This window comes from Crassostrea angulata, chromosome 10 (assembly GCF_025612915.1).
Source record: "Crassostrea angulata isolate pt1a10 chromosome 10, ASM2561291v2, whole genome shotgun sequence".
NCBI classification, from domain to species: domain Eukaryota; kingdom Metazoa; phylum Mollusca; class Bivalvia; order Ostreida; family Ostreidae; genus Magallana; species Magallana angulata.
In genome coordinates, this window is record NC_069120.1 from 21905980 (window position 1) to 21929663 (window position 23684).

At 32.7% G+C, this 23684-nt stretch overlaps 2 protein-coding genes across 5 annotated transcripts; one reads left to right on the top strand and one right to left on the bottom strand.

The window, feature by feature from the left end:
• Positions 1-3997: 3997 nt before the first annotated feature.
• LOC128166708 (beta-1,3-galactosyltransferase 5-like) lies at positions 3998-7994 on the bottom strand. The gene is made up of 2 exons (XM_052832027.1): positions 7838-7994; positions 3998-7469 (listed from the first exon to the last, which is right to left on the bottom strand). The coding sequence occupies exon 2, from the start codon at positions 7404-7406 to the stop codon at positions 6171-6173; it is 1236 nt and encodes a 411-aa protein (XP_052687987.1). The 5' UTR covers positions 7407-7469; positions 7838-7994; the 3' UTR covers positions 3998-6170.
• A 4278-nt stretch (positions 7995-12272) lies between these two features.
• Positions 12273-23419, top strand: LOC128165167 (peroxiredoxin prdx-2-like). 4 transcript variants are annotated; one of them, XM_052829411.1, is made up of 6 exons: positions 12273-12350; positions 16301-16449; positions 16764-16880; positions 20577-20699; positions 22262-22392; positions 23011-23419. In XM_052829411.1, exons 2-6 carry the CDS (start codon positions 16316-16318, stop codon positions 23094-23096), a joined length of 591 nt encoding a protein of 196 aa, XP_052685371.1. In that variant the 5' UTR covers positions 12273-12350; positions 16301-16315; the 3' UTR covers positions 23097-23419. The 4 variants fall into 4 exon arrangements, with proteins under 4 accessions (XP_052685371.1, XP_052685372.1, XP_052685370.1 ...); XM_052829412.1 differs by lacking the exon at positions 12273-12350 and adding an exon at positions 15319-15454; XM_052829410.1 differs by lacking the exon at positions 12273-12350 and adding an exon at positions 15678-15798.
• The last annotated feature ends 265 nt before the right edge of the window (positions 23420-23684 follow it).

Below are 23684 nucleotides of genomic sequence, written 5' to 3' on the forward strand. Positions count from 1 at the left end.
GTTTTTTTGCTTGATACAGTGTATTTCGATAATCAAAAATACCTTTGTGCTCAAACTACATTCATCCACTAATATAAAAAATGTCCAGATTATATGTTTTTAAATGCCCCCTCTACCGCTTCAGGTTTCAATACACATTCAAAAATAGAAAGTCTACGGGAATTTTGCATTGCATCAGCCATAAATGAGCCCGGATGATAACATTGAAAAATTGCGCGACGTATCCCAAGTACTTCCGAATGGAGAAAAGATGTAAACATTTCCCATGAAAAATCTCCGTAGGAAATTTGTTTTCGTTCCTGTGAACTTTTATGAGTGAAAAATGATAATTGTTCAATGAAGATATCTAAGACTTGAATATTTTCCTTTTTATTAATTTCAACTCTATTTCTTTCACAGATATGTGTATATTTATCAAAAATCATCAAAAAGTGATGCAATAACTTGGGACAGACAGCCTTGTTTACATAGAGAACTGAGTAATTTTATCTGTATGTCACATATTATATAATAAATGACATTCGAATATTTTATTTTAAGTATTGGGAATACTGGTACCTTCTGTTCATTGTTGATAAATACCGAAGCTGCATGCTTCATGGTCAAAAGTGGACCCTGTGAAGCATGCAGCCAAAAAAAAAAAAAACGCATTAAGAGTCACAGATAGACTAATTACCGGGTATTATATGTTCCACTTAAAATTCATTCCTAGTTAGACCCTACAGAGCTCAATCAAATCAGGTATTTGTACTACACATATCTGAATAACCTTAATACAATAAGAATTTTAAAAAACATGATAATACCTGTGTGCGGCATTTATGATATGAATACCTAGGTCATAGTTCTTGAGGTTGTTTTAAGAACTTTTTTTACCCTCGATTCACCTGATAGTGGGTGTAGATGACCTACGGTATTTTACTGCAGTAGATAAAACCTGTACAAATATTTGTGTGAAGACTTTGGGAAGTATTTTTCACATTCCATTCAAAACTAAATGTAATTTCTTTATTTAGTTCCTATAAAGGTTTAATAAAGACATGTATATGAACCTCTTATTGTCCTTTGGAATTTGTAATAGCATAAGCCTTTAGAATTTTAAATTCTTAGAAAAAAGTCAGCAATTTTTTAAAGTATTTTGACTAACTAAGATCACAAGTAATATGTAAGGAAAAAAGTTTGTTAAATAGTCACTGATGATTCAAAAAAGATATCCTGTTACTTTTACCATGTACTTTTTATGCAAGTACATCACAACATTGTGATTTCAATCCTTTATATTGTGAAAATTGGATAACTTATGATATATGCAGTGCAGTGGTTATATCTTCGGTGTACTCATTAATCCGCAGGTCCCAAGTTCAAATACAGGGATTTTTTTTATTTTAAACAGCGATATAAAACTTTTTTATGATTATTTTTCCCTCCGAATTAATTACAATAACTTTCATTTTTTAGATAGAATGCATGCTAGAATTCCAAATCTTTATTGAATTTAGAAGTTTGGGCTTGTATGCGAAACTTTTTTTGATGCTTAAACAATTCAAGTAATGTTTTACTCCAGTATTGGTATAACAAGAGTAGATAGTTGATGATGTTTGAGCCTCATTAGGCCATGGGAAAATGAAATTTGTTATGGCACTCTGAATTAGAAAAATTTCAATTTGTGTTCCATTTAGATTATTTGAGTTAATTGATACAGGTTCCTGTATAGATAAAGGTGATTCAATATAACTACTGGTACACTGGTCCGAATTTTTAAAATAAGCAAATCTAAGACTTTAATTGCATGTCTGTGCCACATATATTTTATCTTGAACAAATCAAACATAGTATCAATTAATACCCAACCTTTGTTTTAAAAGGTTTATAAAATCCTTTTGAAAATTGTTTAGACTGCCAGTATATAAATTCGATCAACCTGATAAAAAAATTAAATATTGAGACAGCAGTGCTTGTTATACCGGTACTCCTATCCACTTGTGCATATTTAGGACATAAAATTGCTAATTAATTATGATTAACACTTGAAAGTTGACAAACATTAGCTGTTTCAAAAGTTGACTGCTTCGTTTTATTTCCAGAATTTAAAAGATACTTTGAAAATTGTCATCATATGGATAAAAAAAGCATTTTTAAGAAATCTGCAGATTAAAACAAAAACAAAATTCATATTGCAATATAAATATATTTTATTCATTAAATTGTATTTGATGTATTGATTCATATACCATTTCTTAAAGGAATTAACATGAACAGACATGGATCTTTGCAGACTTCAAAAGAATGTATGCAATTTTGACAATTTTATGGTGTGTGCATAATTCTAATTTGGATTCGGCTCTGCAGTTGCCCTTTATATAACATGTAATTATGTCTCAGAATTTGCCGGAAATGTGTTTTCTCTTCCTGGTTGGTCCAATCTGGCAGCATTTTCATGAGATTCAGAACTAGTATCTTTGGGTGGTTGGCTGGGTAAAAGGGTGTACAAAAGATCAAAGATCATGGTAAAATCTATATCTATCCTTATCTAGATCAGATTTCCACTTTCTTGGGTCCTATCTGACACCTAGTTTACCCATTGAGTGTCTGTGGGTTAAGAATGCACAGTGACCTTGGACCAAGTTTCTAGGTCATAGGTCATCACAAATCTGTGTTCATCATCCTTGTCCAGATTACATGTGTATTTTTTTCTCCGTTTGGTCCAGTCTGATTAGGTTGAACCAGGGACAATGTGAGCAGTATGGTAGTACTTTTTTGTTCGCACAAAAGTTTCCCTCTTGAAACAATTTACTTAAGAACACACTTATAATGTTCTTTAGTAAAATCAGGGTAATTTGAGGTGGTCAGAATCTTCTTAGAGATACCCAGTTGAAGTATTAGTTATTAAAATTTTGCCTATCTATAAAAGGAGCATAAGCTGATATCAAGTGATAGTAGCTAAGGTACCTCAAAGGGGCATGGTCACGATTTTGATCAAAAATTATTTTTCAGATATTTTAACGTTTACAATACTTCAATAAGGCATTTTTAATAGACAACCAAAATTTGAGTGTCATTCGTTGAATTATAAGTGAGTTACAGAGCTTACAATTCTAAGCTTTTGTTTATATTTTGAATGTTGATGTGAAAATTCCAGTTTTAGACCTTGAACGTGTAAAATGTTGGGAACTGTATATTTATGCTTAAATGAATAAGAAGATAGAGAAATCATCTAAAAAAAGAATTTTAACTAGTATATTGAACCTACGTAAATAAAAAACAGGGCATGAGCCTTGTTTACACAACAAAAAATTGTGAGCCCCGTATCTTGCTTGTAACTCTACAAGTGGCTCTCATATTTCATTTGATCATTAGAAATGCATTTTTAAAGCATTGTAAATAATAAAAACAGAAAAATAAAATTTTACCAAAAACATGACCATGCCCCTTTTACGTTTTGAAATTGCATTTAGGGTTTATAATGAATACTGTGGAATCAGTAAAATTCATGGGAACCAATTTTCATGGATCCAGGGTTGTTTTGCTAATTTGTGGGGATTCAATTTCAGTTTCTAATCAGTAAGAAAACTATATAAAACTCTTAAAATTTATTTTCAATGAGGATGTAAATTTGTGGGTGAGGGCTGAGCATAAATACCATGAAAATTCAGCCATCACCAATTCCCATGATTCCACAGTATTCATGTCAAAATAGCATACTGTATAATACTACTACTTTAGATAATTCTTTCATAGGGTTGAAAAATATAAGAGGTACATTTTTGTACCAACGAAGAATGAAATTAAAAAAAAAAAAAAGAGAGAGAGATAGGATGACTTCTGCCCTTATTTAATAAATTACATAATGGAAACCTGATAAATTCAGCTTAAATTCCTAGTTCATTTGTATGCAGAATTAATTAAGTCCTTTTAACTAATTCTGTCTTCCTTAGTTCATCGAACTGTTTTATAATTAGAAATCACTCTATTGAAAAAAAAAACATGTCAACAAAAATTGATTTTCATCACATTTTATTTCATTTCATCAAAACATAACCAAAACCAATAGAGTTGTAAAACAAAAACGTAATATTCTATGTATTGACTTCATAACCTACAAGCATGTAAACAAGTAAATCTCAACAGTTCTTCAATCTGCTAAGGTTTCTAGCACACATGCTGTACTCAAAAAAGCTCCTGATAATATTTCAAAACCAAAATAAAAGCAGTCAAAAAACATTGTACAACCAGATCTTTACATGGATTGATATTATGTCATTAATATCCTATTGGTTTCAGATGTTACACATGATTGGGTTAGGCTGGGAAAAAACTGTATGATAAATATTATGGATGTACTAGTATTTATATGTACAAATTTATTACTGTACAATGACTTATGAAATAACAAATAATTTTCCATGTCATCTCCATACCACAAACCCTTGCTTCCTTTAGTGGAGATTATTTCCTTCATGTCAAATATTGAAACTTTATACTTGTAAACCTTTTGGACAAATAGTTGATGATTATAGCCTCGAGTATGAGTGAATTTGAGTATTCAACACTAACAGCTATGTAATAAGATTTGTAAGTTTTGAGAAAGAAAATCAAAAACTGTTGAGTACTAAGAAAAGTTATTCCTTTCTATTGTTACCGAAAAACAGTAATAATACTAGAAAACCGAGATTCTGGATACAGAAAAGTAATCTCAAATGTGTGTAATTGTGCACCAGAAATGTAAACACATTAAAGGTTCATTATGCAGGATGCTTGAACTGATGAGCTTATACAATATCATGACACGGTCTGTTGGAAACCTTCCAAATCCGGCTTCAGACTAACTAGGTCAAGTTTAAATTGCTTAATAAACAATCTCTTCAACCTGCCAAAAAGTGCACTTAGACCTGGTAAACCTCTTGAAAAAGCATTAATCTCATTTGTGTCCAATTTCTTATTCTGGTCTAATGCTAAACATTTAACTTTGCCACCTAAACTGAGAATCCGACAGGTAAATTCAATGTCACTACTACTGTGTAACAGAGACAATTGAAATGGGAAATTAATTATTCAGATGGCATACAGTTTATATGTTTGTATGCAATAATATGCAATGACTCTAAACAAAACACAGTCATCCCAACAGAACTATCAAATCAGCATGCAGTCAGTCAAAACTATAGCACTTACACAATGATATTGAGAGGAAAGTCATTTCAATGAGACAATGAGATGTAAAATGGAAAAAATGCCCTATACATTCAGAAGTTATAAAACCAAAAACAAATCTCCCCAACACCATGCATCAAAACTTTAAACCAAGAGTATCGTAACTGTGTGTTCCACTATCTATAAGTATTTTATCATTATTTCAAAAATTATTAATTTTTTTTAAAATCTGTAAATTGCAAGATAAAATTTCATTATGCCAACAGAACTAGGTCAACCTTGACATCGAGAGTTAACATGCATGCACAGACAGCTGTTTACAGTAACCTTCACCCACTTGTACATACTACACGACTAGATTTAATGGACATTTACTTCTTCCAAACCACACTAACAATTATACCAAACAATGACTTTTTAAAACATGACTCACTGACATGGTATGATGAAGGATTCATGGTTTGTAAATGCATGATGAACAAACATGAAATTTGAATGGTATGACGTTCATCAAAAGCAGTGTTTCATTTACACGTTAAACTTAGAAGTTGCTTTTAAAGAGAAAATAAACTTACTTTGAACGAAAGTTTGAAAAAGATCTGGGGTCCCCATAATAGTTGAAAGATATGTTTGAAAAACCTACCGGTATATAAACTGATAACAGCTACATTAGTGATATTGCATTCATTTAAAAAATTTACAAAATGCTACTGCTTTTGAAGGGAAAAAAATTCAAAATTTCAAATCAATTTGAATTGAAAGATGTTTTACTTTAGCTTTCAGTTTTGTAATTATTCAAAATGGCCAAACTTTGCACAAATACCTGGGTATATGTAATTCAAAAGACTTGGGGATATGCCAATCAAAGTTCATGGGTTTTTTTTTAACAATCTTAGACTGAACATCTAAAGCTTAAAAATCTAAGGAATTGCAGAAAAAAAATAGTTGGGCTGAATTTTGCCTCAAACCATAGGGTGAACACATAGGTATTATTATTATTGTAACTTTTTTGAGGCTATCTAATTCCAGGTGTACATCTCCCCCTGGGACCGCCCCCCTCTGCAAGTCTCTGTGGCCCGCACAGATTGTCTTGTCAGTTTTTCTTGCTGGTGATAGTCCACTTGGTGTATGACCACTAGGTAAGCATAGTTACAAAGAGTCCAACCATCACTCATCAGAACAAATCTTGCAGAATTGGAAGGAAAGATGTCTTTAGCTTGAGCCAGGATTCCTATATAGGCATCCTCTATGGGAATGGGTTTAATGTATGGACTGATTGATACAATTTTTTCTACGGTGTCCCATGACATGAGATAGCCAGCCCCACTTGCATATGATGGGTAGTATTCATGTTTGTAATCTGTTTCTAACACATGCCACCTGTTGTTAATATTACGTATCACTTTCTTCTTTTCAGCATCTCTGGAAACACTTCCAATATAAAGATTATTCACATCTTGATGATGAAGGATTAAATCGTACAATAAATGAGTGTTCACAAAACAATCGTCATCAGTCTTCAACACAAATTTTGCAGGACAACGATGAGTAGCCCATGAGAATCCATGCATGACTTTCAATGTGAGATTCCTGTATGTATCAGTGTAGCTGCCTTGTAAAATGTCGTTATATCTTTCCTTTTCTTTTTGCAATTTTTGTGTCATATCAAATGAGTTCCATGAATTCTCTGGCTGTCCTAAAAGAAATACACATTGCCATGAATACTTGTTGTTCAGATCTGTTTTACACCATGAGTTTCTAATAGCATTTCTCTGTTGAAAATGCTGCACTGCTGAACTGATGAGAATCAATATAACCAGTCTTTTCTCACAATGGGGCTCTGGTAAATGTACATTAATAGACTCGGATACATTCCATATCACAGTTTTGGCAATTTCATCCAAAATTCTGTGACTTCCATTTCCTCCCTTGATTTTAGAAATGAGTTTTAATCTGTGACGTCCTCTCCAATCATTGTAGTCCATTGGAACAACTGGTGTAAAGAACACCAGGGCTATGGTATACAAAATTAGGAACAACAAACATATCAAAAGAACAGTGGTAACGCTAGTTTTAAGTAGAACTTTTGAAGATAAACGGCGCTGTCGCATTACGGTCTCAACTTCAAGTTTCACTAGATATCGGGACCATTCCACTTTCTCCTCTGGATTGTTCAAAACAACATCATTCTCTTTGTCCTTCTGTGCATTGTGCTGACCCCTGCATAGGAGCTGGCGCAAGCGGGACAAACTCATGCTCAAACACCTCAATTGATGGCCAACAACATCTTTTCATGTCTTTTAAGGTCACTTGGCGGTCTGAAATGATAAACTGTGTTATTACCTGTTGTTCATAATTCAAAGAGAAACCAACAACAAGGAAAATGAGATACATTCAATAACCTGTTAACCTTATTGACAGGATGAAAAGGTAAATCTTTAATATACAGTATGTGAAGAATACAGAATGATTCATTAAACTGGAGTACATTGACTCTACATCATTAAACAAGATGAATCAAATTAGAAACATTTCAAATCATGTGTGTTCTGCGGTGAAACATAAAAAAATTCACCAGTATGGTGTAGACTAACCTTGACACAAATGTAAAATACAAAACAACAATAAAAAATATTTGAAGAATAAACTAAAATCTTAACAGATTTAGCATATTTTTCAGGTTTACCTCGATAAAACTGTTGCCAAGTCCGTCTAAAAGAGAACGGCTCTATGTTCCACTTAATCTCATTCAACAAACTATCCAGTCGCCATTTTCTTTGTGTGTGTGTCCAAGGTCAAGGATTGACTCGCCTCCAGATTTGGAATATTTCGATTGGTTGAACTTGGTTCAAAGGTTATTTTGTTGAAAGTATATCTTTCTTTAAACTATTCGGGTTTCATAAGTTTTTAGCTCACCTGGATTAAACGAAATGCTTTCACGTTATTTCATAGACTTTTTCGGTTAGTCTTTCATAATATACTCTGCATTCAATACTCATTTTTTTTTCGCACATCGTTAGTATACAAAGGGTTTATATTTTATGGAAATAATGGAATGTGAAAAGAATAATCAGTTTATGTTTAAATAAGCAAGTTATGATTGATATTTATTATAGAATACTAGATCTATGATAATCTATTACGATAAGGATATACGTATATATTTCCACGGTCTCATCCTAATAGATTATCATACAGTTTAGATCTCGTATTATATAACAGATATCAATCTTAACTTTATATGTATATATCGACGGTCTCATCGTAATAGATTGTCATAGATCTAGTATTCTATAATAAATATCAATCCGGCATAACTTACTTTTTAGCTCACCTGAGCTGAAAGCTCAAGTGAGCTTTTCTGATCAAATTTTGTCCGTTGTCAGTCGTAGTTGGCGTTGGTTTTGGTGTTGGCGTTGGCGGCGTTGTCGTTGTAAACTTTTCACATTTTCGTCTTCTTCTCCAGAACCACTGGGCAGATTTCAACAAAATTTGGCACAAAGCATCACTGGGTAAAGGGGATTCAAGTTTGTTCAAATGAAGGGCCACACCCTCTTTAAAGGGGAGATAATTCAGAATTATTGAAAATTTGTTGGTGTTTTTCAAAAATCTTCTCAAAAACTATTTGGCCAGAAAAGCTTAAACTTGTGTGGAGCATCCTCAGGTAGTGTAGTTTCAAGTTTGTTCAAATCACGGTACCCGTGGGTAGGGTGGGGCGACAATAGGGGGAACAAGTTTTACATTGGAATATATAGAGAAAATCTCTAAAAATCATCTTCTCAAAAACTATTAGGCCAGGAAAGATCAAATTAAAATGAAAGCATCCTTAGGTAGTGTAGATTCAAGTTTGTTCAAATCATAGCCCCGGGGGGTAGGGAGGGGCCACAATGGGGGATAAATTTTTATATCAAGAAAAACCTTTAAAAATCTTCTTCTCAAAACTATCAGGCCAGGAAAGCCCAAATTTCAGTGGAAGCCACAAAATGGGGGGGGGGGGGGTATATAGGTTTAGAGAAAAATCTTCTTAGAGGTACAACAACAAAAGGGGCTTGGTATTTTCCAAAAAAAAAAAGATTTGGATAAAAATTGGCAGATTTTTTTTTTTTTTTTTTTTAGCAAGATCAACTGTACTTAGTTGTCAAGATATTTTGATTTTGATACTGTAATGCTAATTTGATCAGAGTTAAGGCAATTGTTGCTCAGGTGAGCGATGTGGCCTCTGGGCCTCTTGTTTAAACATAAGCTGATTAATCTTTTCACATTCCATTATTTCCAAAACGGTTGTACAAAAATGATAAGCTAAAATTTTCCTATCGTTCACTTTTTCAGAAACTATGATATCTTGATATGTGTTATTTGGAATGAAATCTATAGATCTTAATGTAAAATGAAAAAGTCATTGTTAGAATTTGCTATGCTGAAAAGTTACTTTTTAAGATATCATAATACAAATGATTGTACTGCTACATTGTTTTTGTACAGGAGACCTTTTTGTAAACCTACAAACTCTGAAATAAATTCTAACAGGTAATTTAAGGTAATTTCTAATGTAATATAATGTAAAAATAGCACTTGTAAATAATGTTTTTACACGAAAATTTTCAACTCTAAAGGTCTTTAAATAAAATATTTAGCAGTATGATTTTCATGACCCCGCAATTAAATTATATTAATATAATGAAAACTTGACCGTGGCTTTTAGCTTGATTGAGATTTAGTTTTATTTGACGGGTGTGAATATTCGTAAAAATCCTAAATGACGTCATCATATTTGACATTTGACCTTTTGATATGACCTTGAACTTGATAGATATAAAGTCTAAACACTTGTGATGGTTGTGTCCAAATTTCAGGCATTTGTTATGAACTCAACACAAATTACATATTTTTTAATGATGCAAGGCTAATAGCACAAAAATCAAAAGAACGCCATTCAACTGTAGGTTTCGAAATTATTAAAATATGTACCTCATTTTTTTCTGCCTTGAGTAATCTATGGGTATGATTTATATCATTTTCTTAATATAATGTATTAAATTAACTTTGAAGTAATATTAAGCATTATTTGGTGTTTTTGAGAAAATATTTGAAATATTTTTTTTAAATTCACTACCTTAAAGAATAAAAATTCATAAACAAAACAACGGTTGCCGCCATTGCCTGTATTTCACAACATTACTTATTGAGTCTTTGCAAACGATAGATCGTAGGGCTTGATTTTACGGGCGAGAAGCTTCGAATTCCTTACTCTAAAAATACAAAAATTACACGCCTTTCTATTTGTAGCACGAGGCGCCGTTTTAATATTTTTGAGGTATCTTCTAATATCAGGAAAGAAAAATTTGATATCAAAAATTCGAATTATTGATATCAGAAAATATTTCTTGATATCAAAAAATAATTATTGATATCAAAAAATAATTATTGATATCAAAAAATCTATATTGTGTTCAAAAAATCATTTTTTCGATATCAAAAAATCTAATTCTTGATACCAGAAAATAATTCTTTGCTATTAAAAAATCTTTTGTATTTTCTGATATCAGAAAATCGATTTTTTTTATATCAGAAAATAAGACATACTTAAAATTACTATCAACTTAATGAATGCTCCCTGTGCTGCAACTTTTGTAATTTGTAAGAAATTGTGTTTGAAACCTGTAGATGCCTGTTAAGAATAATAAAGTATGCCAAATTTTAAACCTGATTTCATTTTGGCAAGTTAGTCCACTTATTCAATGACTAGCACTGCTTTCTTTGCGATTCGTCGTGAATATTAAATGGAATTCCTTAAAAATGATGGCATCGCATAATAGAAAGGAATTAGACTGGGTACAGTTAGCGCTTTCAATACATTAGACCGGTACCAGAATTATCAAAAACGCGAATAAATGTCAACACTTAAGAAATATTTAAATAAAAAAAACAACAACAAAAATTAAAATGTAAATCGGACTCTGTTATTCGGCAATTTAATTTTGGGTCAAGGGAGTATTCATTAAATATATTTGAAATTAACGGCATTTTATTTGAATTTCTGATATCAGAAAATATAATTCTTGATATAAAAAAACAGATAGAATTTCTGATATCAGAAAATGATTTTTTGATGTTACGAAATTGATTTTTTATATCGAAAAATGGATCGTATTTTCTGATATCAAAATTTCGAATTTCTGATATCAAAAAATCATTTTCTGATATCAGAAAATACCTCAAAATAATAAAAAGGCGCCTCATTTGTACCGGTATATCATGTGACATGTATGTGCTTTAATGTATGATACATTTACAAATTGTCGTGCATACATAGATGTTAGACATAGGCGTGATTGAAAAATATCTCAAGTTTGTCCGTTGGCCTGTATTAAAATTGGAATATAGAGATAAAGTACGAGTTTTCGTGAATGTTGGAGAATAGTCTTCGAGACCGAGAAGATTATCATGAAACATTAATTCACGATAATAATTTTTTTTTCTATTCTTCTCTGAAGTGAAAGTGGCATGGATTTAAAACTTTTCACGTTTTGAAGTTATATTTCATGATCAGTGCGATACTAATAGGTGTTTCTGATCGATAATTTACCGATGTCGTTTATGGTAACATATATTGGAGAATAATAGCATAGGAATCTTTTTGATCATGGCAATAATTGTAGTACATTGAGTAAAAATTTTCGAGCGGCTTACAATGTATCGAGTCGAACTTTGGCTCAGGTAAGCAATATGGCCCATGCATGTATTGGCCGATTGTATCTATCGTACATAAAAACATAAATGTTTACAATATTCAACGACAATCACATTCATAATTCTTATTGCTTAAATATCGTCACCGACAACTTTTTAGTAAGTATTTTCTGGTGCGTGTTAAAAACAAATTCCGGCCTTACATAATTTTATTTTTTTATATATACTTAAAATTCTTTCGGACAAAATTGATGAATTCATTCAGTTGAAATATTGTTATCATATGTATATTAAAATGCCAAATAAAAAAAGTCCTAAAATATAAAGATTTCATTGAAATTGATGCAAAGGAGGGGGGGGGGGGGTGCTGGATGTTCGGGATCGGCATTCACATTCTGTTAGCGACATTGAACCGGCGTGATCGGCGCATTACGGCATTTGGTTTGTGTTTGAATCGATTACTTCATAATTCCTAGAATCTCCGTTGGTTTGCACAAAAAGTGCACAGAGTGAGTATTCATTTATCACTTAACATGTTTTACTTGTTTTAATTATATCTTTCTTTTATGTATTTGGCGAAAAGCGCATGGTAACGCAAATGATTACTGAATCTGTTTATGTAACAGTTTACTGTTATCCTAATAAGGAATTATTTCAATGGGATTTGTTATATACATATTCCTTTGTTAATGTGATTTCGATTGACAAAATAGGCTTTTATTCAGGTTCAATAAAATGAAAACAGTTATGGGCGTTTTGACGAAATTAAAAGTTATACAACATACAAAATTGATTTAAGAATAGAGTGGTAGAGATATTTTTCTACTAAGCCCTTATATTTATTTGAGGAAACAATGTCCCCAAACAAAATTAGAGTTCCATCGTGATCAATTAATTAAGGTAAACTGTTAATGTTGTATAGTGTATGCCATGATCTCCATTAATTATTGTCACTGCTATAGCAGCTGTATAGTACCGTAACTACATACGTAAAAAATTTTCTTAATTATAGTCTGTCCCAAGTTATTGCTTCCATCACTTTTTGATTATTTTTAATAAAAATACACATACCTGTGAAAGAAATGCTGTTGAAATCGATAAATGGGAAATTATCCAAGATATCTTCATTGACAAATTATCACTTTTCATTCATAAAAGTTCACAGGAATGAAAAGAAATTTCTTACGGAGATTTATAATGGGAAATGTTTACATCTTTTCTCCATTCGGAAGTACTCGGGGCACCTTGCTTAATTTTTGAACGTTATCATCCGGGCTTATTAATGGCTGATGCAATACAAAATCTCCGAAGACTTTTTATTTTGGGATGTGTATTGAAGCAGTAGAGGGGGCGTTTCAAAACAGATAATCTGGACATTTTTCATATTAGTGGATGAACGTAGTACAGTAGTGATGCAGAGTGAATTATAAACCCTTAGCTATTGAAGATGTGTAACCGTCCTCTCCTGTCAGATGAAAAAATCCGAGAAATGCCACATTATGACAGGTTCCTTTGGTAGATGAAAGATTTCTAATTCCTATTAAACTGAATCAATATAAAAATTGTAATTAGTATGTATAATTATGAATACAGCTACAATCAGACCCAACCTAACATCAGAGCAGACCCCAACAAAATCCCATGATTACTTTTGGGGTTTACTCGGGCCTTCTTTTTGAAAATTTGGGTCCACTCGCGGTTTGCTTTGGGTCCACTCTGGGTTTTTATTTTGGGTCCACTTTACGCACTGAAGTAGTGAACTGTGAAGCAGACCCATCTTTTATCTTACCCCCTTGCTGCCTGTAATTTCTGCCCCTTGTACATTCCAAATAAACATGTAGCATCAGCTTTCAGGGGTCTACTTCTGATTGGGGTTTACTCTCTGTGTCCACTCTGGGTTTACTTTATTGGGTTAACTTGTTGTCAACTCTGGGTCTCCTCTAGTAAAGATGGAGTAAACCCAGAGTAAACCCCGAAAGTAATCCCAGAGTTTAGTTGGGGTATACTTTCAGTTAAGTTGGGTCTGATCGGCACTGTATGTTGTAATTTATGTTGATCCTCATAAAAGTTGGGCATTTACAAAATGCTAATTGAATGCTTGTAAAATACTGGTATGTATCATTTCATCACTGTATCGCATCATAATCAATTGTTTTATGAAACATACTGACCAGTCTCTGACTAGTTATTATAGAGTTGGAAGAGTGGAAGATTCAATCTGGATCGAATGAGCTACTAATGGAATTACAATTATTACTTCTGTTAGGTTTTTCTCTTTAAACTTTATTTTAGGATTAGAGAATTGCTATGTAATGTTCAATTCATAGTGATGCATTTTGGGGTTTTTTTTGTGTTTGATTAATACTTATAAAATCTGCAAAATTTAATCTCTCTCCCCCCCCCCCCCCCAAAAAAAAAATCACACAAAACAATTTTTTATAGATGTTATTGAGTTCACTCGGGAACTATGAAAAGATGTTTCTACTGAAACTAATCAGCTTTGATCATATTTATAAGTATTTGGATTTTAAAATAGAATTATTTACCATATCATGTATTCACATTCCTTCAAGAGAGTATTTTTTGCTGGTGCATAATTCAGTTACACAGCTTGCATATGAATAATAGTGAAATGTCATCATGAATGTTAGCAATCTGAAGCTAGATCAATGTAGATAATGTTTATGACTTGCAGTCTTTGTGGAATGAAAATGTCTTTGACCATTCAAGGACACAGTGTATGCAGAGGAATAGGCATCATAAATACTGGTACCAATATACACTTAGTTTTATCAGAATATTTTGTTAGTACATGTATCAATGAATGTCCTGGAGAGAATGTTAAATCTGTGGCTATTATCAGAGGCCATTGATTTATTGACTTTGACCGTTTTATTCCTTTTGATAATGAATGAGAAATTTGACCTTGGTTAAACAATTCTGATCTGCACCAAGACAACAGGGCTCTCAATTGTTGAAAGGCCCCTGTATCAATTTAAAAAAAATGTACCTCTCTCCCAAATGAAAGTATTAATTTTTCCAATTATCCTCCACCTTAATATTAACTACATGTATATTTATTTACCTGGTAAGTGGTTATTCCTGAGTATTTATATAATGAAATATAAAATCAAAATAATGATAATACACTTCAAACAAAAATTATGTTGAGTTTAAAAATACTCAGTACCGGGTAAAATGATTTTCCCGATATGTTTGTTGACCAAATTGAATTACCTAACTTGTACCAAAATGTAGACTAAGTGTGAGAACCCTGAAATACTTTCTGTATATGAAGAGATTGTTTAAAACACCACGCTTGAATTCTCAAAATTTGTTATCGCATGGCGAATGGTCTCATTGATTTCCATAAGTGACCAGTGCAAATAAGAATATCTTAGGTTATACGGAAGTTTTTTTTATTTCCTTATTTAATATGTATTGTGTGGGACTCAGCATGAACAGAGATAGGAGATCAAACTGTCTACAAAAATAACCTGTGGGTTTTATTGTCAATCACCCAGTGGATTAACCTTCTCTACTATTTTTATTGGATACATGTAATTATACCATTCATCTAGCTGTATTCACAGCTTCGAGGACATGCACAATAGTAAGGCACAGTACATATATTAACAGGACCTAATTAACAGAGTTCCCTTAATTAATGAGGAGTTTTGACTGTAACCTCTCAGCTCTTGTCACGTACATGTGTATCTTTATTTCAATCATTGATTAATTCTGGGGACCTTGAAGCAAGACTTGCCTCATTTTCATAATGACACAGAATGCAATAAAACAAGGATGGTAGTTATTCTGAATTCCATGGAAACTCATTATATTTATAAGGGGCCTAGGAGAACTGTAGGTTGATATTTCTGTATGAAGATGTATCGAGCATTTAGACAGAAGCAGGAGCAGGCAGCATTCAGGACTAACACTGATTTAAATCAACAGGTAAAACTGCGGTGAACTGAAACCCCTCTAGTGATTTCTGCTCTGCTTCAGAGGTTTTATATTGGGTATTCTAGAAAAAACAATAATTTATGGTTGGTTGAAGATGTCAAATTTAGTTGTAAGTTTGGTCTACTCTCTGTTTAGGATGTAAATGTAAGAGTATTTTTCTACGTTAGACAGACAATGTAACAGGTCCTTTCAGCTGGAGTGAGTTCCTTCAATAAAGAAATCTTTAGAATGTGAATTTTGAAAACCTGGGTAATCAATTCATTGAATTGAATTTTCAATTGTGCACTATATGTAGTAACTGTTATACATTAGATTTGTCAGAGCTGTTTTGAATCTTCAATTATTTTGGTCACTGTTTGACAGAGTTGATAGTACTGGTGTTATAGTAGTATATGTATTTATCAACTTCACATCATTATTGATTCTGTTTCAGATTTTTGAAAAGTCATTAAGTTTTTCAACTGTGCATTATTGTCTGTCTTTTTATTTGCAGAATCCAGTTAGCAATATGGCAGAATTAAGATTGACAAAGCCAGCACCAGAGTTCAAAGGCCAGGCAGTGGTGGATGGAGAGTTCAAGGATATTTCCCTGGCCAACTACAAAGGGAAATACTTGGTCTTATTCTTCTACCCACTAGATTTGTAAGTAGATCAAAAAATGAAGTAGAGATCGTCAGCAATTATCAGATCATTATCAATGCTTTCTCTGAGTGAAAAAAACCCCCAAAACCCTAATCCTCCTCTTAAACTCATTTTGTCCTTTGTTGACATAGCAACTGCATTTATAATGTTCATGCAATATGTATATAAGCATACAACAAGTAATTTTCAAATTGTGTTGTGATACATGTGATAATATTTTCCTGGTTATTCTGCTGGTACAATCTTTGATTTTTCATATTCTTATTAAATAAGTAGATACAATCTGATGTTGTTTTTTTTTTTATCATTTTCAGCACCTTTGTCTGTCCAACAGAAATCATAGCTTTCAGTGATCGGGTGGAAGAATTCCGTGCAATTAACTGTGAAGTCGTGGCCTGCTCCACAGATAGTGTGTTTTCCCACTTAGCTTGGTGAGTTTGCGGTTTGTCATCTCTGTACTATCCTATGCTTGGTACACATATAATGTAGAAAATACCATAAGACATGTATATGAGTTCTTTTAGATCTATTAAATCATGCATGTATATAACTGTATACTTTGATTCTATTTCAAAAGTTGTTAAAAATTTAGATAATTCCTCTCAATACCCTTTATAGGTCATTATGTTCCCCCATTTAAGTAAAATTAATGATATATAGAACTTATAAAACTCCAAAAGATACATTCCAAAATAACTACTGGTACCGGTATCTGTATTTGTTACAGATTGCAACATTTTATGAGATTAATTTAATGTCCCTGTATATAGTGTGCTTTAGCTGAACATCTGTTATGGAGGTTGATGATTAAATGGTATTTATCAGTTTTTAAATATCATTGATCTCATCTTGAATTTTCAACAGAATAATTTCCCTGAGGGAGAGCCTTTGAAGGCTAATATAGTTTTAGCAAAACTGGAAAGTGAATGAATATAAATTAACAGTATCATTTTGAATACATTTACCATGTACTTATTGTTAGTGTTGACTTATGGCCATACAGAGTTGTTCATTGGCTCAGTGACTTTTGATTTGTTATACAATACAATCTTATTAGAATCAGCTGTAATGATACACTACAACTCTCAAACATCTTTTAAAAAACAGACCACTTAGAGATCCTGCCTGAATGACCCGATACTACTGAATTAAGTAATTTAGGAAAATATCTTCAAAAAGCAGAAACACTCAGAAATTTGTTGTTGCTACATATTATGTCTTACATTGTATATATATTATGTATTCTTTGTATCTGGTGAACCATTTGGCTTAAGGAAAAAATAAACTACCGGTAAACTAAAGTAAGCTTTAGGTATTTAGCAATAGTGTGAAGGTCATAACCTTTTTCGGACAATCAAAATTTGTGTTCCTTAAATACTGTCTGGAAAAGTAACACTATAGCATTTAGCAACAGGATGTCTGAATCGTTGTATCGTTGTATGAACCCCAAGCCTTTTAGTGTATGAAGATACTATGCGGATGTTGCAACATTACATTTTCCTGGATTTCCTGGAGTTAGGACTTATCTTAACAAAGTGACCACCTTGTATAAATGCTGATATAAGCTCGAATTTTTCTGACAGTTTTCCCACAATTTGATTAGTTTGTCAAAAGGTCGTTCAGATGTCATTCCTTTACGCATATCGTTTCAGATGCTCCAGAGCAGAAGCATATCAGAAAAGCTGATATTAAATCAAATTGTCATTCAATTCTGCATGAAGTCATCCATGAAATGAAGATTTTATGTAACATGTTACAGATATCACCACAAGCAAATGACAGAAACTGTTTGTTGAAGATCTGATATTCATAAGAAAAGATCAAAATGCCAGGCTCTTTATCTGGCTAAAAAAATAAAGTATCACGAAAGAATAATTAAGTTTAAGCTGGATAACACTTTTTATGAGCTAGGTTACTTAAATTATACCAATAAAAGTAATATGGTTATACTACATGTAATAGAGAACTATGGAAGATGTTCTACAAAACTTTTAGAAATCACAAAAATTGTGAGGATAGTGGCTGGCAGTATCGACAACATCTTCACAATGTCAAGGTTTTATGATTACGGAACTCCAAACATTCATTTACTGTGTTAGAACAGCTTTCTGAAGTAACAAATACGTTGCCTTTGGAAGTGATAGAAAGTCACCATATGTACAATGTACATAAAATGTGCTTAGTTCCAATTAATACCGGTACATCCTGATTATCTATTAAACATGATATTGCAAGCTTTTGATTTTCAGTGAGACAGTTAGAATATTGAATTTTTCGCAAATCTATCGTTCAAGATCTGCCATCCTTGTGCTCAACCCAAACTACGTTTCAAAAGGAGGTATTTCATTGGACTTTTTATTTTTAGAATTATTACGTATAGTTGAGCCGTGAGCCTGACTTTTAAATAGCGACCTATGTCAAGGGTTTGTTTGGAGTTCCGCAGTCACAAAACCATGACATTGTAAAGATGTATTAACAATTTTATTTTTGAAATTTTACATTGATATGCAAAACCTAGTCATAGAAGTAACAGGTTCTACTGAAGGACTAGTAATTCAATACTGTGTACTGATATGGACTGTTTTGAAGTACATACTATAGGTATGAAAAAAAGTGGAAAAAGTTGTACGGTACATGTATATATTAGTGAAAATCATTCACTGTATTCAAACCTTGTACATGTTGTATGGCAATGTATGCCCCATTAGTATGTACATATTCATAAGTAAAGAAGTTTACCCTAAATCAAGAAATGTGATTGGAGACATTAAAGCAAAGGTCACAAAATAACTGGGATAGATTATGAGTTATCTATTTCTCATTTTAAAGATGGAAATGAACAATTTTCATAAGTACTAGTAGTTAAAATATTATTTTTTTGCCTTGAAAATCAATTGAGCGATCAAGAACTTCGAGCAATCAAAGTTTGAACCATCAAGAGTTACCTGAATCATACATTAGAATTCGCCCGCTGACATTGAAAGCCATAACGATGAAAATAAAATGGGGGCAAATATCTCCCTTTGTTTTCACTCAGATTAAAATGTCAAACTTTCATTGTTTATTAACATGGCATATGACTAATATATCTATGTCTGTCTGGTGAGAATTAACATTCGGCAATATGGCTGACAGAGATATATTAGGCTTTGTACAGCCATTATTTAGGAAGTACAGGTGACACTCGATGGCTCGAACTTCAATCTCTCGAAGTTCTTGATTTCTTGAAGTGAACTCACGGTCCCAATTTTTTTCTCTATATAACTAAGCAAATTTACTCTTGATCTCTCGAACTCCGATCTCTCTTGTTCTTGATCTCTCGAAGTAAAACCTGGGTCCCGTTATACATATTTCATTTGTTTTTCACTCTTGATAACTCGAAGTGGTTGCTGTTTACACACGCGGCCGATAGAGCGTATAATTATAGCTCCGCATGGACCTTACCTGGATGGTTGAGTGAACACCTGGGGGCTAGGGTGGTAGTGTTAATTGGTTGATTACGTAAGTGACACTACCCCTTGCCTCCTTCAAAGGGTAGATAGGTAATCTGTAAGTGATCTATTAATTTCAACAACTTGTGAATGTTACGGTAAATGCTCTTTATTTAAAATATTCTGATTTAAGAAAACATAATATGCTTAAAAAAATTTAATGTGAAAAAATACACTTATTAAACACACAAGTAAGTTCTGTATTGTTTAAATTGAAGTAATGTATCAGAAAATACGATTGAAATCATGTCAGACAATTCTTCCATGTTATAAATCATCTTCGCTAGCCAAGGGTTTCCGATACACTACATATAGTTCTCATAGTTTATGAGAAGCGTAGTGTATCGGAAACCCTTGGCTAGCGAAGATGGTTATAAATATAAATTTCCAAACTATAATTTTCGAACCAAAATGACCAGAACAAAAATTTCCGGATTTTTTAAAACTTTCGATCTCTCGAACTCTTGATCTCTCGAAGTTTAATCATGGTCCTCTGTAGTTCAAGTTATTGAGATTCGATCACCTGTATATTTAATCATTTTTTTTAGCAATTCTATTTCATGTAATTGTTGCAATTATTTACTAATTGACTTTTACAAAAATTAAGAAATAATCTTCTGAATTGCTGAATTGCAGGACCAACACTCCAAGAAAACAGGGAGGATTAGGAAACATGAAAATTCCATTACTTGCGGACAAGACAATGGAGATCAGCCGAGCATATGGAGTGCTGAAGGAAGATGATGGAATTTCATTTAGGTGAGATACTTGTCAATTCAAGGTGATTGATTTATTTTGCATTCACTTTTAGCATTCACTTTGAATGCCCTGACAATTTGATGACTTATAGTTATAGCTGCATTTTAATGTAATGTGCTATTGTGATAAATTGACCAATAGATACAATTAATTTTACCCATGCTAGTGAAAATAAGTTTTTTTGTGTATAATTGGAGAGAAAATTTGTTGGTATACTGTTTCTTTTGATATGTTAAGGCCCAGCTCTGCGGGCATCCTATAGTGATCAGTCTGTCTGTCTTTCTGTCCAAGATCGCTTGTCTGGATTATATCTTCTCTCCCCATGGCCCAATCTGTCTCATACTTCATCCACAGAGTGTCCTTGGGTAAAGGGTGTGCAGTGACCTTGAACCATATTTCTAGATCCAAGGTTAAGGTCATAGCAGAATTGTGAATAAAATTCTTGTCCGGAGCATATCTTCTCTCGCCTTGGTCTAATCTAGCTCATACTTCACTCAAGAGTGTATATGGTCAAAGGGTGTGCAGTGACCTTTAATAAAGTTTGTAGATCAAGGTTCATGGTCATATTGGACCATGCACAAATTCCTTTTTCAGAGTACATATACTTTCCACTTATCCTTATTTGGATCATACTTCACATAAATAGAGCTTATGAATAAAGAGTGTGTAGTGACCTTGAACCAATTTTCAAGGTCATATGTGAAGGTCATAACAGAATTTGATGAAAAATTCTTGTCTGGAGCATATCTTCTCTCCCTTTGCTCCAGTCCAGGTCATACTTCACCCACATTGTGCCTTCGATCATAGGATATGCAGCAACCTTGAATGATTCAAGGTCATATCTGATGAAACAAAAATCTTTTTAAAAAAGAAAATATATTTTTTCTCCACTAAACCCTTTTGGCTAATACTTTACTTAAACAGAGCTTTTTGGTTAATGGAGGGCAGTGACCTTGAACCAAGTCAATGTGAAGGTCATAGCAGATTTCTTTATAATCAGTTTTAGACCGCAGATTATTTCCCATTTGGTTAATTTGTCAGATTGAACAAAAATGCCTATCATATATGTAAAGGGTAATGGGATTGAATTAGATGTTCTATGCCAGCTGGAAAATTTCAAAGTTATAGGTCAAAATCAAAGAAATATTCTCTGAATTTTTTTTCATCCTTTTGTCCACTATCTAAGTGGGGCCATTTGAGATGGTCACCATCTCAATGCCGAGTTCATTTTGTATTGAAGCCAATTTTGAGTGACTTCCTTTCATTTGGCTTTGTATATTTGCAAATCAATATATTGTTTGATTTGGAAATTTCTTTGGAGGTGTATTCTAAAAAGAGCATTATTTTGCATCGAGATTAATTTATGACGACAGAATAATACCTTGCAAAAGACATTAATTTAATTACCAGCATCATTCAGATACATCTACCTTCTAATCTTGATTACCAATCATTGACTAATGAAATGCATGTATACAAGGCTTGACAAGCATTAGTCTAATTAAAACTTGATTAACTTGTGTCATGTAGCTTAATTAAAATATACCCCCTTTTTTTTACAGAGGACTTTTCATTATTGATGACAAAGGCAATCTCCGCCAGATCACCATGAATGACCTCCCTGTAGGAAGATCTGTTGATGAAACACTGAGGCTTGTGCAGGCCTTCCAGTTCACTGACAAACACGGAGAAGGTGAGGGCATGCATTTTATCTTACACGTTTGCTGGCCTAAAAGGATAATCAATAGTTTCACCCTGCCAAATATTTTTTGACATTTAATGCAGCAGGCAAGCCAGGGAGTTGCATTTTTTAACTGGGTTTTCCAAAGGAAAAATTCGGTTATTAAAATGGTAAAAATGACAAAAGGGTATGATCCTGTTGTACAGATAAATCCTTCTATTGTTTCAAGATAAGAAGTGTTTATTTTGTAGATCACTTGTACCTGGTATATATATCAGAGATTTGCTTATAACTTGGATTTTGATTTTCGATAATTTATTTTTAAAAATTCACCTAATAGTTATTTTTTGGCAAAATATTGCATATAGAATACCCCATTTCTCTGGATAAGTAGTGTTTATCAATTCAGGGTTGACAAATGGATTATGGATACTGTTCACACATAAGAAAGCCTGATTTGCAGTCATGCTGACAGCTTTTCTCTTGTTAACTTAAAAATCGACTCATTCCCCTTTTCATAATAACAAAAAATTAATAAATGTGACTGTCAGCGAAACAAAATCACATGTTTATGTCATGTATTTTATGAACTTCATATAGCAAATTCAAGTTGTTTGCCATTACTTTCAGTCTGCCCTGCTGGATGGAAGCCTGGAGCAGACACAATCCGTCCCAATGTAAAGGACAGCCAAAAGTACTTCCAAAAACAGAAATAGAAGGGACAGAAACTCACCTACTCAATTCAGTGGAGTCTCCTAAGCCATCACCTCATCACAACAACTAGCAAGGGACAAAACTCCTTCACATAGACCATGCCACAGTTCAGCTTTTTGTTTTTCAGTGTTGCTTATATGCTGCTAATTAATAGCAAACTTTTAGTACTGTTGAGATTGTACATGTACTGTTGTTTCAATTTTTTTTTTATTAATATACAATAGTGGTTGGAGGATTTTTGTTAGTGAGGATGTAGTCTGATTAAGAATATGAAAACTGTGTACTAATATTGTGTCCCATTTTTGCAATAAATTTTATACTCTTACTAGTACTTCTTTTTTCAGTTGTGTAAAGTGTCAATGACTTACATAAAACACCTCTGTTTAAAAAACATATCTTCAAATAGTGACAATTATTAAAGTCTAAGGTAAACAATTATTAATAATTTGCTGATACAGAAATCTCCTTATGTGCAATGATATTTATTTGTTCTTTAAAAGAATGACAACTTGTCCAAATACATACATGTACATGAATCTGGTCTCTTAAATTAAATTAAATAGAATGAAAGTGTTAAAATCTTATTCAGT